The sequence below is a fragment of the Pteropus medius genome, unplaced genomic scaffold (assembly GCF_902729225.1).
Source record: "Pteropus medius unplaced genomic scaffold, Ma_sr-lr_union100, whole genome shotgun sequence".
In the NCBI taxonomy this organism is placed as follows: Eukaryota; Metazoa; Chordata; class Mammalia; order Chiroptera; family Pteropodidae; genus Pteropus; species Pteropus medius.
Window position 1 is genome coordinate 28550522 of NW_024354502.1, and position 18619 is coordinate 28569140.

The following is an 18619-nucleotide window of genomic DNA, read 5'->3' on the forward strand; positions in this document are numbered from 1 at the left end:
TCAGCTTCTAGGCTTAAAGATTATTGGCGTAGAGCTGTTGGTACTTAGTATTCTTTAGAATTCTGCCTAAACATTTGTGTACTTGTAGGGTGGTGGTAGTTTGAAATGGTCTAAAGAATGTGTGTGATATTGTGAGATACCAGTAATATAAATAAAAAAGTTTTAGTTTACTCATCTTAAATAATTTTGTTAGCTCTGTAATTTATATGATGATTTTCAGCAATGTAACAGTATTTGAAAATAATACAGTTTTTTTTTCATTTAGGATCACTGTCATTATCGGGGCTATGTGGAAGGAGTTTATAATTCATCCATTGCTCTTAGTGACTGTTTTGGACTCAGGTAGAGAATTTATTTTTATCAGCTCTTTTTTTCCCCCTCTATTTCTTACCCCTTTACCTTTCTCTGTTTCCAAAGCAAGTAATTTCGGGGGACTTAATAAAATTAGATGTTACTTTGATGTTGCTGAACGTCTTTAGAGTTGTGTTTCAGATATTCTTGGCATGTCTATTTAGGAAAATATTATAGTTGATGAATTTTTTTAATATAAAGAGAAAATTTTATTTTTTAAGACTGCTAGATAATTTTTGCTATTTAAAATAAAATGTACTTTAAATTTCTGTAGCACTTGTATGTTTTCAAAATTTTCACTATGTTCTTTTGCTTAAGTCTGATAATGACTGTGAGAAGGGGCTCCTGATCTCCACACTAAGGTGTGCAAACTGAGATTTGCAGAAATTATATCACCTATCAAGTGAAATGATAATAACATTAAAATTACATTTATCAAGGGCCTGGTAGTATGACACTGTACTGGTTGGTTGATTACATGATTGACTGAACTAATAAATATTACTTTTATTTCTCAAACCAACTATATAAATGCTATGATTATCTCCATTTAAGTAATAACAGATATGGAATAGTTATTGTGTGCCAGGCAATGTTCTAAGCATTTTGTACTTATTAAATAATTTAGTTTTTAGGACAACCTTATACAGAATGTAAAGTAAGGCAGAGATTAAATAACTTGCCAAGGGCTCCACAGCTAGTAGAAAACATTTGGGAATCAATTCTAGTTTTCTTGCTCCAGACTTTTACCCACTATTCTGTATTGCCTTCTATTATACAGCAATCACTTAGAGAGGTTAAGTAACTTTTGGGGAGTGATGCTATAAGTAGTAGTCTTAAGCTTTAAATTTAGGTCTGCCTGACTCTAATCTAAAGCCTTACATTTTTCTCTACACCATGTTAGTTTTTCTTACACATGTTAAGAAGTAAGACTTGAATTCAGGTTTTCTGATGCATTTTCCTTTTTTTTTTCCTTCATTCTTAAAAATTGTGTATGTGTAATGCAACACTTAGAGGACTGCTGCATATAGAGAATGTGAGTTATGGGATTGAACCCCTGCAAAACAGTTCTAATTTTGAGCACATCTTTTATCGAATGGATGATGTCTACAAAGAGCCTCTGAAATGTGGGATTTCTAACAAGGATATAGAGAAAGAAACCATAAAGGATGACGAAGAAGAGCCTCCTAGTGTCACTCAGCTACTTCGAGTAAGGAAATTCTATATTTATTTCTTCATGGTTCAGACTGTTTTGTGTGTTTGTGTGTGTGTGCGTGTGTGTGTGTGTGTGTGTGTTGCAGCTTAATACAGAAAGCTATTTTTTTGTATAAAGTGAAGCATAATTGTTTTGAGCACTTTTAGTTTTTTAAAAATTTTCAATTATGGTTTACATACAATATTATATTAGTTTCAGTTATACAACATAAGTAATTAGACATTTATATACCTCATAAGTGATCACCCTGGTAAGTCTAGTACCCATCTGGCACCATACATAGTTATTAAAATATTGTTGATATATTCCCTGTGCTGTACTGTACATCTTCATGACTATTTTTATAACTGGCAATTTGTACTTCTTAATTCTTTTCACCTTTTCACCCATCCCCACTCCCCTCCCATCTGGCAACCATTAATTTATTCTCTGTATCTGTTTTTGTTTTTTGTTTGTTCATTTATTTTGTTCTTAAGATTCTACATGTAAATGAGATTGTATAGTATATCTTTCTCTGACTTACTTAGCGTAGTACCCTCTAGATTCATCTATGTTTTTGCAAATGGTAAGATTCTTTTTTTTTTTTTTTTTGGCCGAGTAATGTTCTGTTGTATATACATATCATATCTTTATCCATTTGTTTATTGATGGACACAGACTAAAGTTTTAAAAAGTCATGTATTTATGCACTAAAACCAATGCTTATCATTGTTGGTTTTTTTTTTTTGCCAACTGTTTTTCAGACATTGTGATAAGTACTAGGGGAGGACAATATGAGCAATATGCAGTTTCTTCCACCAAGTTGAATTACGGTCAAGCTTCTCTGTTTTAGGAACTAGTGCTTAAATCTTAAATAGTAATTGTATTTCTTTTTATCATTACTATATAATAGTATATTACTCTGGCTTTCTGAGAGCAGTAGAATTTTTTATTTCGATACTTTTTACACAAACTGGAATGGTGATTCTTGAGCTGTAGGTTGGAGAAACAGAGAGAGATTGGGCTTTGGGACTTTATTTTAGATGTTTTCCAAGGACACTTGTATCCTTGTTTTGAGTCTTCATTAGGATTCTCTGGCTTCCTCTTTATATGGGTCTCTTAGATTGAAATGTTTCTTGGAATAGATCAGTCTCAGCTGCAGACAATTCATCTGTCCATGTTTGAGATCATGCTGCTGTGTTGGTAGAGGCACGTGGCTCTTCTACTGTATTTTCATTAACTCGTAGTAGTTTATGGAATTATTTTCACAGCATCTCTTACCATGCACTCTTGACTATTGGACTGTTCTTTTTAATTTTAATCATTGGAAAACATTAAAATTTTAGCTTCTTCTATACTTTATATTAATTTCTATACAAATCACCAAACTAGTCATTTTTTAAAAGTAGCACAACCTTGTCTTCCCTTCTCATCTGGGTTATTAATAGATATTCTTTCTTCCAACTCTCAACACAGTTTTACATAAGCAAAGCTATACATTCTTTAAAAATTACTTTTTGTTAGTTATAAGTTGGTTGTATGAAAAGAAGGTTAAAATAGACATTGATTTTTAGCTAGTTGTCAAAGAAAAGAGTCAGTTATTTCAACTATGTGGCTTAATGTGGTTAAACTTTTAACTGTCTCTATATTTTATTTACATATAATGTTTCAACTAGTGAACATTGGTTAATCTTTCGTTATTAGCCCTCAGTTTAGAGATGGTTTATTGGCAATGTCTTCTGCCTAAGGGGTGCAAGGGTCAGGAAATCCTTTATTTATGCATTTCGATTGTTTTAAACTCCACCTTTGTGAACACTACCATTAAAATGTGTGTGTGTGTGTGTGTGTGTGTGTGTGTGTGTGTGTGTGTGTTCTTTTGATATTAGAAAATCAATAATTCTGCTGTGTAAACTTGAATGACTCATATTATCTTTAGGTAGAGTTTTTCTAGTACAAATAGCAGATATCACTTTTTAAAAAGAGTGTTTTTTGCTTTTAGATGTGTTATGGAAAATAATTTTATGATGCTCTTAGCAGACATGAAATGAGTGACTAGAGATTAGAGATTAGGGTAAGCTCATTTTGTATGAAAATCGTGTAGTCTTATTATTATTATTTTTGCCTTTATGGTGTATGTGTTTTTGACAGAGAAGAAGAGCTGTGTTGCCACAGACCCGATACGTGGAGCTGTTCATTGTCGTAGACAAGGAAAGGGTAGGATTGGTGACAGTTTTTCTTCTTTTTCAGGAAAAGCAGATGAGAAGTGAGCATCCCATGAAAGAAACATAAAACATATTTGTACTGATTTTTCTGAAATGTAATTTTAAAACTAAAATGGCTTTTATTCTTTTAAGTATGCTTAATATTCATAATACCACCAGAAGCAGAATATAGCAAATGAGACTACCTCTGACTTTATTTTTTATTAGTGTTCTTTTTTTTCCCTTTTCTGTTGGGTGATTTGCTCATGCCGAATTTCTTAAGTGTAACTACTGCCTCTCAGAGTCTTGAGACCCTTTCAGATGATTTTAAAGGACTGTGGTGATAAAACCAGTTGATCAGATATTGCTTTGTTGCCTAATAAAATTGCTTTGCTGTCTAGAAATTCAACTATCTTATTCTTCACTTTAAGAGATAGAAACTTGCAGGTCCAGGCATGCATTAGAAGGGAATAGAGAATAGTCCATCTTGACATTTACTATTAACTTTACTGTTCAGCCTAATACCGGGTATTTTCCTTATTTGTATTAAGAATTGTGCTTAACTAAGAAAAGAAATGGGTCTATTTCAGCATTTATAGGATTATCAGTTTTAGCTGTAGCCACCATGTAATGTAACATAGATAATTTGAAATGTTTTATCTGAGTTTTACTGCCAGCTTTGTTGTCTTTGTGAAAAAGTTGTTTGTAGAAACTACGTGACTGGCAGTTCTATTCTTGTAAGTGACAGTTTTAAGGATTTTTATGGTTAAAAAAAAAATCCCTCATTTTGTGTAGTTTGAAAAAAAGCCATATTTATTAAGAGATAGAAACATATTCAGATTTGTTCACTATAGATTCATTATTCTCAAGTGATAGAAGGAAAAAGCACAGGGAATATAAATAAGCATGAACTCTGACCCAGATAGTGAGTAAAAAGTTTCTGTAGAATGTTTGGACAAGTGACAGATTTTAAATGTTTTTCTTTATTACTCTCTGCAGATAGATTTGTTATATACTGGTAGAAAATGGTTCAAAATAAAAGTGGTTAAATTTTAATCAAATCTTTCAAATTATGGAAATTTTTTCTTGCTTAGGATAATCATGATAAAATATCTAACTGATAAGATCTGATATATTCTAATATCAATGCCGTTATTATAAAGCAGAACTATACATTCTTTAAAAATTAGTTTTCATTAGTTATAAGTTGGTTGTATGAAAATAAGGTTAAAATAGACATTTAGATTTAGCTAGGTCTCAAAGAAAAGAATCACTTATATCAACTGTTTGGCTTAATATGGTTAAACTTTTAACTATCTCTATGTTTTATTTACATGTAATGTTTCAACTAATGAACATTGGCAAATCTTTCATTATTAATTTAGCCCTCAGTTTAGAGATGATTTATTGGCAGTGTCTTTAGCCTAAGGGGTGCAAGGGTCAGGAAATCCTATAGATTGTGTTTATTCCTTTATCTATGCATTTGATTGTTTTAAACTACCTTTGTGAAATGCTTGAAAATATTTTTGCATTAAAATGAATAAAAGTATTGAGAAGAAAATCATTTTAAAGTTGTACTAATTTGGAGAAAATGAAGATTTCAATGCTTTTTCATTTCATACTTGTACCTTTTTTCTTTTATTTCTATTATCACTGGCATCTTTTAGATTTATTAAATTAAGATGTTGGTGAATATCTAAAGGCTGAATTTTTAGTTCAGAGGAAATATTTGGATTCCTGTCTTCATTGTTAAAGGTTATTAAAGATTATAGAATTTTTTTTCCCTAAAATTACTTTGGTGATAATGATTTTCCTTTTTGTTTTCAGTATGACATGATGGGAAGAAATCAGACTGCGGTGAGAGAAGAGATGATTCATTTAGCAAACTACTTGGATAGTGTAAGTTCTATTTTCCATTAACTGAGATTACCCTATCCTTTCACAGTCTCAGAACAGAATTAAAAAATTGTCTTATTTTGAGCTCTGATTATCTTAGGGCCTAATTGATTCCATCTTTCAGGGGATTGCTTTCTATTTTGTTTTATAATGTTTTTTATGTTTGAAAGGAGGGTATAATTGTAGAAAGACTTCGAGACAAGCAAGAGATTTTGTATTACCATTTACTTTCCCTTCAAGTAGATGGGCTAAGGCACTTTGGCATTGTAAATTATCTTTGATTTTTACTGAGAGAACCTTATTTTGGATAAGGCGTCTCCTCCGAAACCATAATATGATAATCCCAATGTGTATTTGTGTGTGTGTGTGTGTGTGTGTGTGTGAGAGAGAGAGAGAGAGAGAGAGAGAGAGAGAGAGAGAAATTCATTCATCTAATGGTATGTATTGAAGAATTAGATACATGTTCTTTTATTTATTTTTAATTTTTAAAATTTTACACGTGGATCAGAGTTTATTAAGTAGGGAGTGGAAAAGGTGTAGTAAAAATAGTAGTATGCAACAAACTCAAACTGAACTGAACCTGAAGTTCCTGAAAAAAAATCTGTCATTTGGTTACTTCCTCTCCCATTGACACAGGGGCTTGTCAGGGGAGATGAGGGAATAAGTATGGTGGAAGGACTGATGGTTACTCCTGGGGCTGGGAATGATCTCCATGGAGCTTTGAAGGCTAAGCCTCTGCTTTCAAGTCCAGGGCACGGGCTCAGGGTTGAGAGCAGATGCAGCCAGACCCAATATGGTGGCTGCATCTGTGAAGTTCTGGGTGGTGACCTGGGTGTGCATCATGAGCAGGGAACGCTTGCTCTGACGCCAGTAGAAGCAGTAGAGGCAGTAGGTAAGGGTGTGCACTGTGCGTAGTCAGCCTGTGGGTACCATTGGGTTCCTGCTAGTCTTATGAAGGAACTTTTCTTTTAATCTTTCTGGAGTGTTGTAGACACTCATACTTTTCCTTTGCAAGGCCTCTTGGTCCAGCCCACACCATCACACCTGGGCATCAGGGTGTTCTGCTCCATTTCCCCTCTGTCTCATCATTGCTCTGGCCTAACCCGAGGCATCCTGCCTGCCACATTCAGTTCAGAGTGGCCTCTTCCCGGGCTGGACCGCTGCTAACTAGGCAAGTCCATTTAGTGCTTACCCCTGGCAGCAGTTGCCAGGCGTTCCTCTCGCATCCTCCCCAAGCCTCGTTCTGTGAAGAGACTTAGGGCAGAAGGAGACCAATCAAAGACACTTAGCACCTGCCTGCTGCTCCATCCCAGCCCTAGTTACATGTTCTTATAAGATAATTTCATTTATAAGGCATTTCCCTGATAAGAATACCAAGCATAATAACGATGATAATGGTGATGATAATAGCATTCTATTGAGTATTCATAATGTGCAAGAAACTGAGCCAAGTGGTTTACATGTATTAACTCATTTATTCCTCACAGTATCTCTAAGAAATAGATATGAGTTCTGTAATCCCTTTTCTGAAACCTTTGGGGTATGTGTAATTAGAATTTTTAGATAACAGTTTAGAAAGGTAATATAGTTCACTATGTATTACCTAACGCCTCCAACAGGATCTTGGGGTAGGACATTGTAATCAAATTCATTGGTATTACTCACTGGTAGTGAAATGTATATTTACATTAATTGAGATAAATGTGGATTATAAGTAGGCTTGCATTAATTTAGGGCAAGTTTTGGAACCAATTTACCAAGAACCTTAAATTTTCAGAGTTGGTCAGATTTTAGAATGGAAGATAAAAAGGATTTTCAACTTTTATTTTATGGATGAAGAAACTGAGACCCTTGAGAGGTCAGAGTCTCATTATATTGAGGGAGATATTCTTTTGGAGCAGAGGAGTCCTATTTTTAATTTAAAGTGGTTGTGTTACTTTATCATAAGTTAAAAGATATATTCTTTAATGTATTTTATATACTTTTGTTTCTGTTTTCTTCCCAGATGTATATTATGTTAAACATTCGAATTGTGCTAGTTGGATTGGAGATTTGGACGAATGGGAACCAAATCAACATAATTGGAGGTGCTGGTGATGTTTTGGGGAACTTTGTACAATGGCGGGAAAAGTTTCTTATAACACGTCGGAGACATGACAGTGCACAACTAGTTTTGTAAGTGATTTAAAAAAACTATTAATAAAATAGTCAGAATAATAATTTTTGCTTATTATTATTTCTTTTATTAGAATTCTCTTAAGTTTTCTGAGCATTTATTTAAATAATGAAAACTTAGTTTCATACCATAGGACAAGTGAGAGTATGATAAAGTATGAGATCTCTTTTCTGTGTTGGATTCCATGTCACCTTTGTCCTGTGTCTTTCTTTCTCTTTCTTGGGTTTACTCCCTCATTTTGGTAGGGCATGTTTTCTAGTTTCATTTGTGAAAGGATCTATCAAAATAAACAATTATGACCTCTTGCATGTCAGAAAATGAATTTCACACTCTTAGAACGGAATTTAAAAATTATGCCAGTTTGACTTCTGATTATCTTAAGGCCTAAATAACCCAGTCTTTCAGAGGTGTGCTTTCTAGTTTGTTTTGTAATTTTGGATTATTTGGCTGTGTATAAAAGTCAAGGCATGAAATCTTTTTCCTTCAGAATTTCGAAAGCATGGCTCAGTTGTCTTTTAACTTCTAGTGTTATTTAATTATTCTGATACTTGATCCTTTGTATGTGGCCTTTTTTTTCTGTCTCTGGAAACTTGCAGGATCTTCTCTTGGTTCCCAGGCTTCTGAATTTTCCTGATGATAGGTTTAGGTATAGGCCTTGAATCACTCATGTGCTGTGTACTTAGCAGACAGTTTCAGTCTGATGTGCTGTAGTTTTAGGAATTTTTCTCAAATTATTTTGTAGATGATTTCATCTTCTTTATTTTTATTCTTCATTTCTTTTGGGATTCCTTTTACTTGTCTGTTGAGGATCTTGTGCTTGTCTTCTAATTTTATTATTTTTTGTCTCCTTTTTGTCTTTTTGTTCTATTTTCTGGGATATTTCCTTAAATTTATCTATTGAGTTTTTAATCTCTGACTATCTTATTTTTAATATTGAATAGATCTTTCTCCCCCTGAATATTTTTTATGTAATCAAGTTCTTATTTCATGAATATAATAGTTTTTCTACTCTCTTTGAAATATTACTGACATATGTTTTAAAAATTTTCTTCTTTGACATAGTAATTTCATGGTACCATAATAAAACTTATATAAATCACTTATACAAATACATTCCATAAACTTACAGTAAAAGCCTCTCTTAAAAATATTTAAAACATTTCATCCTTCTTTAAAGTTTGCTGATTTGATAGCCTGACTTTTTGTAAAAATAAGAAAAATATTCTACTTTATATAATACTTTTGCCTCCCTCAATGTTGTTGGTACCTAAAACTCAAAGTTTTTCAGAGATGAAATTTTTCTTGATTTTCTTTTTCTTTTCTTTTTTCTTTTTTTTGTGAGTTAATTAAAGCAAGGCATTGAAAATGCCAAAATGGGTTTTTATGGCCCTGTAATCACAAAGGCTTGGTCCTGAACTTTTTATTAATTTTTAGTAAATATTGCACCTGCAAGTATCCTTATACTTGCTATCTAGTTCCCAAACGACCAGAAGTAACAGGTATCAAACATACTGCCCGTGCCTTGCCCAACCACACGTACCAAGCTGTCTTTTTCCCCCTTTTTTTGGTCTCCATCTGTTGTGTTGGAGGTATTTCCTAAATGTCTGATGATCTCTGGTTTTTTGTTTAGTTAAGAATAGGATATTGAGAAGCCTTTTGGAAGCATTTAGTACGTGAATGGGGCTTCGGAACTATGGAGTTCACTATAGGGTGATCTGACTGAAGTGTTTCCTTGGCAATCCCCTATGTCAGTATCTCGAGTCTTCTCCGGGCTGGTCAGATGCCCCAGAGAAGGATTTATTCATTCATTTAAAAGCTATTTATTAAGTGTATACCTTAGCACTGGGATACAGCAGTGAACATAACAAAAATTCTTGCTGTCATGGAGTCCATATTCTGGTGGAGGAGATTGGCCATAAATAAGAAAAATAAGTATGTAAAATATGTTAAATGATAGTAAGTGGTAAGGAGGAACAATAAAAATATTAGAGGAGTAAAGTTGAAATTTTAGGTGCTATGGTAAAGGAAGGTCTTAATGAGAAGATAATTTTCGAATAAAGACATGAAGGAGGTGAAGGGAATGAGTTAGGGATATATCTTGGGGAAGATAGTTCTAGGCAGAGGGAATAGGTCCTGAGATACAATATGTCCAGGTTGATTGAGAACCATATGGAGGCCATTGCGATTCTCCTGTTCCCTGAGCTCTTTGCTCTGTAGCTTTCTGCGTGTATGTGGTCATTGAGCTTGTTACCTGTCTTGCCTTACTAGAACTTTTGAATAAATAAATGTAATGCATTTTAGGAAGTTTTTTCATGAAGAAGATGGAAAAAATTTGGTTTGATATCTAAAATATGCCTTCATTTGTCTAAAAAATGAATTCGTAATATTAATCTCAGTCTCATAATAAAAAATAGAGAAGGCTTAATTATTTTCTGACTTTAAAATATTATTTAACTTTGCTGTTTTTCTCTCAGTTTTTGTAGGTTCTACTAATCTATTTCAAGATTACCCAAAGAAATAGGAGCAATGTGTTCCTTTTCATAACTTTTACCTTTTCTTTTCACTTAGGAAGAAAGGTTTCGGTGGGACTGCGGGAATGGCATTTGTGGGAACAGTGTGTTCAAGGAGTCATGCAGGAGGGATTAATGTGGTACATTTTTATTTTTGATATTTAAGTTTGGACATCCTGATTAGGGCAGTGTCAAGCATTTATTGACTCTATGCTTCCTCCCTTAGTCCTTAAAACAATATTTTGGGTATTAATGAGGGACATGGTAGAAGTGGCAGATGTGTTCTTTCCCTAGAGACTGGATTAAGTTTTCTCTTGTGTATTATGTGTTTATTAGCTCCTCATTTTTTATAAATAAGGAAATAGAGACTCCATTTAAGACCATTAAATTAGAGCTATGAATTTGTTTTCTCATAAACCATTCTGAATAATCTGTCAGTGAGGAAGTATTTGATCTGTTGCTTAAAGGATCTACTTTCATCATCAGTATGTTGAATCATACCAGTTTCTTATTAGACTGAGATGTCGATTTATTATATATTGCAGTGATAAGTATCCTTTTTTGAAAAAATAATCTCAGAAACAAAACATCCTTTTTGTTCAGAAACCTAATTAATACCTTCTTGTGTTTGAACAGTTTGGGCAAATCACGGTGGAGACATTTGCATCCATTGTTGCTCATGAGTTGGGTCATAACCTTGGAATGAATCATGATGATGGGAGAGATTGTATTTGTGGAGCAAAAAGCTGCATCATGAATTCAGGAGCATCGTGAGTAATTGAATTCTTCCTTCTTACTACCTTAATATGGTATTGTAGATCAGTGTTTCTTAAACTCTGGAATATGCTCATGTCTATGTTGAAAAAACAGTAAAAATTATTTCTGGCTCCCCTGAAATTAATTACATGATACACCAATTAGAAGTCTATTTTTTAATTAAATAAATAATTCCACAGAGCTTTAAGAAAGAAACGCTTATGTAGGTACAGGTATGTAGCTACAGTCTTCTGTAAACCAGTTGATGGACCAAAAAATATAAGAACATGGAAAAATTTATATCTAAATTAGAAATTAGGGAAGGGTTTCTGGTAGATTCAGTACAGGTTGGATTATAAATCGAGGGACTAAATGAAGAATTTACTCATAAACCCCTTGAGAAAGTGCCGCATTGTCTCTGTAAGTAGAAGAAATCCTGACGTAATCCTACTAACACCCCCAATTTTATAGATAAAAGTGGGAGACAAGACAAAGAGGAGAAGAAAGCAGAGTTGACATTATTTGAACTCTTTTTATATATCAAGCACTTCTAAGCACTTAAAAGGTATTAATCCCTTACTGCTCAAAAACCTAATGAGATGTAGGTACATTATTATCTCTATGGATAAGGAAACTGAGGTCACACATCTAAGAAAGTGATGAAGCTGGCATTTAAAGTCATGGAAGTCTGAATCCAGAGCTTATGATCTTAGAACCTCATCCTTTGCCAGTGTTCAAAAATAATTACAATAGAAGGTTTAAGGGCAAATAAGCACCATCGAGTTGTTGGGCTTCTTTATGATGCAGATTTATGATAAGGCAACAAGGTTTCTTCCTAATTTAATAGGCAGTTGCGCTAAACAGAGCTGTGTGGGATAGAAGCTGAGCCAGAGAAAAAATTACATATAAAAGATCTTCAACAAACATGAAAATTTCATGTGGGAAATATCCATGGCCCCAAGGGTTCACTCCCTTTCCTATTTCCCTCAAGTTCTTGAAAGAAGAATAATAACCTCTGTTAGCTAGCACTTTAGTTTTAAGTCTGAGAGTATAATTTTAATCATATCCTGGTATAAAGGGGAAACACTTAAGCAGGATTTACTGCAGAATTCATCTGTTTTTGAGCAAATATTAGGCTGAAAAACAGATATGGAAGAATTAGAATAGTGCTTATGAAAAAACTATACTTAATAAAAATGTAATTATACTCATAAGAAAAGTCAGGGTTGGAAAAGATTTCCTTAGGAGAGGGAAGTAATTCAGTGTTTGCTTTGACTGGCAGTGAAGCTGAGGAAGACATAAATTCAGGGAACAAGAAATGAATAATCAACAGTGAGATAAAACAGGAGTTAAGATGAAAAAAGATGTATTCGGAGGAAGGAGTGTAATGAAACAGTGCTATAGTGGAATTTAAAATGGTATGAGAAGCAATGAAGAGTGGACCCATACTTCATTCACTCATCAAATATTTATTGAGCACTGTGTGCCAGACTATTTTAGGCACTTGGAATATCTCAGTGAATAAGGTAAAGACTTGCGTTTCATGGAGTTTACATTTTAATGGGGGAAGACAAACTATTAACATAATAAATACTAATATAGAATATTAGAAGATGATAAGTGCTATGGAAAATAAAATTGATCAAGTTGGAAGATCAGGAGGGCCAAGGGTGGTGTGGTGTAGAAGTCAGTTTGCAATTTTAAATTCATATTGTCAGGCTAAGCTTCTTAGAGATGACATTAGACCAAGTACTTGAAGGAGGTGAGTAGAAAGTTGGCTGTGTGAATATTTGAGAGAACAGCAAGTACAAAGGAACAAAGGAAGTGTGGTCAGGATAGATTTTTTTTTAAGAAGAAACTATAGGAGGTTTGTATGTGAATAGGACTAATTTATTAGAGAGGGGAAAATTGATGATTTAGGACAGAGAGAGAACATTGCTGGAGTAGTTCTTGAGTGGGTGAAAGGATATGGGATCTGGGGCAAAAATGGAGGGGCTGGCTTTAATGGAACACTCACTAGTGTAGGGTATCTGATAATAAGTAAATTGATGTACTTGCTGGTAGATGGATAGATGTGGTGGGAGACTGTGGTTCGATTTTTTCAGTGAAGCAAGTAGATTCATTAGTTGAAAGACGGGATGAGGAAGAGCAGTTAGGGTTTCAAGAAATAGAAAGTATGAAATAGTAATGTCATAGAAAGGCAGAGTATATGGATTACAGTGTGTTTGCTAGGCAGCTTTAGAGGGCTACTTGAGATTTACTGTCATGAATTTTAAATGAGATTAATCAGTGTGGTTGTGTGTTTTTGTCCATTCAACTGCATAGATAAATAAGAGAGTTGGATTTAATAAGAGGTTGTGGTTAGGCCAAGTACAGTGAAGCAAGAGAGGGGCAAGGAAGTCAAACTTGTATGCAAAGGAGTAATTATAATGATGGACCATGATATTTAATCTGGATAAGCCTTAGGAAGAAGAGGACATTAAGGGGATAAGAGAAGTGAAAAAGGGAGACATCAGTGGATTGAATGTCTCGATGAGATTAAAGGTGTATTGGAATACAAAGGTTTATTAGAGGAATAGCGGAATGCATGAAGTTGAGATTATAAGGTATAATTATTGGTGATGATAAGGTGTCCATTAAACCATGGCAATGAGTGGTTGACATCATGGAAGATAAGATCATTGGAGAAGAGGAGTTGAGCCACTGAGAGCCCAAGGGATTAATAGAATTATCCACCTGTATATTGAAATCAGCAAATATTAAAACAAGAATGGTGTTAGAGTGATAATGTTAGTGAATAGAACATGAGAGGGAGCAAACTGGGGGTTGGTAGATATTAGTAACAGTTGAGGATAGTGGGTAATTTAATTTTATAGTATTCAGAGCTGGGGGATTTTAGGAAGGAGGGAGAAAGAACGGCCTAGAAGCAGCCATCTGGAGGAAGAGCACTGACTCCATCTCTAGTTATATGAGGGTTGTGGGAAAAAAGCTACCACTACTTGAGATGGTTCTAGTAGAAGCTGTGAAATCAGGGCATAGCTGAATTTCAAGTAGAGCTTAAAGGTGAAGGATACTTTTAGAGAAGAGGTTGAGGATATGGAAGTTTTTGTTGATGATAGACTGTGAATTCCAGATTTGCATCATAAGAGAACTGGATACATAGGAAGCCTCATGAGTATTAGAGTGCTGGAGACAAGGGCCTCTGTAGTAGCTTCTTCTGGTGATTGATGTAAACAGGAAAACCAACATAAGGAGATTTATCCTGGTAGACTAAAGATAGGTAGTGGTGTTGAGCCTACGTGTGTGATACTTGGAGAGGGGTAAAGTGTTTGAGGTTCCCGTCGTGACCTCTTATCGGTGGTCTAAGTTGATCTCAGTCTGATATAGGAACTTGTTTTGGCCTTGATTGAGTGATTCCTTCTTGATGCTTGTTCAAAAACGATCTGCAAGTGAATCTTGATACGCTTTCTCAGATTGCAGGAGGAAAAGACATGGAGATTAAAAGTTAGATGTGATAGATGTTGAGAACATAATGTAATGAAGGAACTTATTGGAGGAGCATCTAGAACAAATTGTACTTGAAGAAAAATGTATAGTATTAAAAATATGTATGTATATATATATATATATATATATATATATATATATATATATATATAAATGGAGTGGGGAGGTATAAAAACACAAAATTGGAGAAATATATATCTAATTCTGTTTTGTACTGTCATAATAATAACCTCTGAGTAGATTTGAAAACAGGATGAACATTTCTAATTCACAGAAAGACAAAAAATTTTAGAAAAAGTATTCTACATAGGAAAAAAAAGGCCAAAAAAAGAGGTCACTAAAGTGTTAAAATGTAAACTTTAGATACTAGTATTAAAAATATAAAGTTTAGATATAATAATTTAAGGCCAAATGTAACAGTTTGACAAAAATATGTGAAATACCTCTCAAACTAGGCCACAAACCACTATAATTATACATTATATCCAGAAAACATAGTTGCAGCAAAGAGATGAGTGAATGATCAGTTTTCATTTATGAGATATAAAATCATTAATGAACATTTGTCATAATTGTTTATTTTATGTTATTAAAATACATAATGTAAAAAGCACCTTAAGGGAAAATGGTCAAATATATTAGAGGAAAATTAAAAATCTTTCTTAATCATTAATAGATTATCCAGAGAAAATATATAATAAAATGTAAATAAAAGTCCAGAGAAAACTTTTTGAAAAATTAAAAGAGAGTTTAGTCAGATGATGATTTGTAAACTAGGAAACATAGCTCTTGGTGTGAGCCTAGGATATGTTCCAAAGTGAAAGGGACAGGCAAGGTTTATAAAGGCAGAAGTTGTAAGAAGCTGATGATCAAAGAAGATGAGTTGCTGAGGGAAACAAGACCATAAACTTACATCATTCATTTTCTGATTAGTGGGGGGCAACTGTATTGTCAATGGTTGGCTGACTCAGTGTCAAGCGAGTGGGGCTGTGATGTGAGAACGGTGAGTAATATATGACTAAGCATTTATCAACATCCTAGTTTCAGCCCAGGCCTGTAGAACAAAAAGGCTGTTTTCTGATCACACAGTTATGATACAGGGAGTATTTAACAATGATTCAAGGAGTATGATTTGTCAAACAGTACATTCAGCACAGGGGGGCTGCTTGCTCTGCAGGAGATTTTGGAGCCCAAAAGTACAAAGTTATGCTTTGTAAGGGTCTTCAGAACTCAAGCTGCAGTATTAACTTAAATGCATAATAAGCATATCAATAGACTTATAGTAGAAAACTAAGAAATAGTGAAAATGACTTTTTTAAAGACAGGATTATTCAATAAATTGGGTTGGTATAATTTGTTAAGAATTTGGAAAAAGTATAGATCCTTACCATATATCATACATAAAATAAATTTCAGATACATAAGGAAACAGAGAAAAACATTTAATAAGATATAATATTGGATAGAGAAGATTTTTCTAAGCATAGACCCTCCTCACTCACCCACTCCCCCAAAAAAAGAACTGTAAAGGAAAAAACTATAGATTTGAAGAGTTATACATGTCAAACAGTTCAAACAGTGAAAGGGCAAAGAGCAAAGAATACTATTTGAAATATCTATGACAAAGGTTTTCTTTTTTGTATTAATAAAATTATGAATTTATAGATGAGCAAAAGAGATGACCAAGCAGCTCATAATGGGAGAAATAAATATAAAAGGCCAATAAATTGGTGAAATTTTTTTCTGCATCATTAAACAAAGAAATACAAATCAAAACAATGAAATAGCATGTTTTTACTTATAAAACCAGGAAAGATATAATAAGAATACTTACTTTTGAAGGGTTGTAGGTCACCAGGCCACCGTTATATACTCCTGGAATAAAGAGAATTGGTACACATTTTCTGTGGAGCAGATTGCCTATTTGTGTTCAAAACTTTACAAAACACACTTTTGACCCAACAATTTTATTTCTAGGAATTTGTTTTAGGGGAATAAAAAGAGGGTGAGCAAACAATATGTATATGCATGGTTTAACAATAAAAACTTGGGCACAACTTATACATGTCCAAAAAAAGTAGGTTGCTTAATTAACCGTGAAACATCAATTTAGTGTAACACTATATAGTACTAAGTACATATACTATATATAGTATAAATCATGTTCTTTGAGAGTGGATTTCATATTTACCTTTTGAACTGAGGGAACTACCTCCCTTTTTTCCTCTCATATACTCTTATCTAGAAGCTCATTATATAAAATGTATATAGAGCTTTTCTGGTTGAAGTAGGAGGAAAAGCATCCTTTCCTGTCTAACTGTGGCCCCTCCTCTCCCTAGGCTGCATTTTCATGGGTCCTAGGTACTATTTTGCTTTGGTAGGCCTCTTTTTCCATTAAAATAATTAAAAATTATGGTTTATGACTATATTGGTATAAAGATGAATAGAACCCAGACTGGATTCATTATTAAATATTCACTATGATGATTTCCATTTTTTTTCTTCTGATTTTAAAAGAAATTAAGCTTACAGCAGTATCATGGGTTCTAGGCATTGTGCTTGTGGTGCCTAATGCATAAGTTAGTCCTGGCCCCTGAGCGCACCTCCTTGGATACTCTAGGGCTTTGCAGAGGATGATTTGCAAATTACTGGTGGTTAATAATATATTGATTTAAAAATATATTTATCCATGTGAAAAATGGAATATGTGAACTATCATGGTGTGAATTATTTCTGTCTTAAAATTAGGAACATGTGAAAAAAATTGGAAGGATGTTTGCCAAAATGTTTAACTGGCAGTGTTTTTTGGTGGTAATCTTTCAGGTCATTTTGTTTTTTTCTTCTGGCTTTTATGTATTATTTTGAATCATTTTGCTCTGAGAAGACATTGTTAATTAAGAAATAAAGCAAAATGATTTAATAGAAGTATTGTAGAAAAAGTATAGTTGCCACTCCAATAAATATTAATATTTAATAGCATTGAACATTTAAGTGATTGCTATTACTGGTGTTCTATGGACTATACTTGAGATTTGATAATGTATGCTAGAAATATTATATGTTGTTAATTTTATTGTGGCGCTCTTTATTTATTTAAAAAAAATTTTTTCAGTGGATGATTATATTTCACATAGACCTGAGTGGATTGCCTTGACATTATTTTCCCATTACTACTGGTACTATAATGGATTCACACTTTTATTTAGCAATCTAAGAAATTTAGAATATATGTGTCAGTTGTTGCCCTTGCCTTTGGGGAGGTTGTGTGACTGTGTAGCAAGTCAGTATGTGAGTACATACATATTTTATTGACCTTGTAATAGTAATTGTATATGTTAGTGTAGTAAGTTAAAATTAACCAGGGTGAAGAATGTTCTGTTTGTAATTTACTGTCTTCTGGGGCAGAGATATAGCTTGTAGATAAGTGTTAAGTATTGGTTAAGTGTAAGTATTCCATTGCTTGGAGATATTCACTGCTTGAGCTCCTGTCTTTGTTACTACTCTTTTGTATATGAAGCAGAAATATATTAGGCTTACAGGTTTGAAATGAGGCATGGCTCAAGTATGATCTTGAGTCAAAAGGTATAGTTAAAGAAACAGTTGAGACTGGGTGAGATTGTGCAAGAGATTAAATCTCAGGACTTCATTGCTTACAGGGGTTAGTGCAGAAGCATTTTAGGAATGATAGATTAAAATTGGGTCTATAGCAAACACAGAGACTCTGAGGCTGTGGTCTGAGGCAACACTTGTGATGGCTCAGTCCAAAAGGACGTCTAGTGAAGGCACATTGATTTCTAGATCTAGGAGTACCAAGTTTTGGACAATAAAAGGTTTTCCATTTCCCCCACCTCCCTAAAAAGAACATAAGTGAGACTTTCACTACTGAATAAAGGGGAACCTGCTTCTCCTGAGGAAAATGTAAACTAACCCAGAGGACATTGCACTCACTTCTACTTTGAACAGGGAAGTATTCTGGGCAGAGGACAGAATGGGCATAATAGAGATACTGTTGGATTGACTCTTTAAG

At 33.8% G+C, this 18619-nt stretch overlaps 1 protein-coding gene across 3 annotated transcripts in view; it reads left to right on the forward strand.

The window, feature by feature from the left end:
• ADAM9 (ADAM metallopeptidase domain 9) overlaps positions 1-18619 on the forward strand; it is a 102284-nt gene that overhangs the window by 21540 nt on the left and 62125 nt on the right. For all 3 annotated transcript variants that reach the window (XM_039853516.1, XM_039853515.1, XM_039853517.1), the window contains exons 5-11: positions 266-342; positions 1366-1561; positions 3695-3760; positions 5575-5646; positions 7649-7818; positions 10388-10469; positions 10966-11099. In XM_039853516.1, the coding sequence (XP_039709450.1) occupies positions 266-342; positions 1366-1561; positions 3695-3760; positions 5575-5646; positions 7649-7818; positions 10388-10469; positions 10966-11099 (797 nt within the window). The remainder of the gene's footprint in view (positions 1-265; positions 343-1365; positions 1562-3694; positions 3761-5574; positions 5647-7648; positions 7819-10387; positions 10470-10965; positions 11100-18619) is intronic.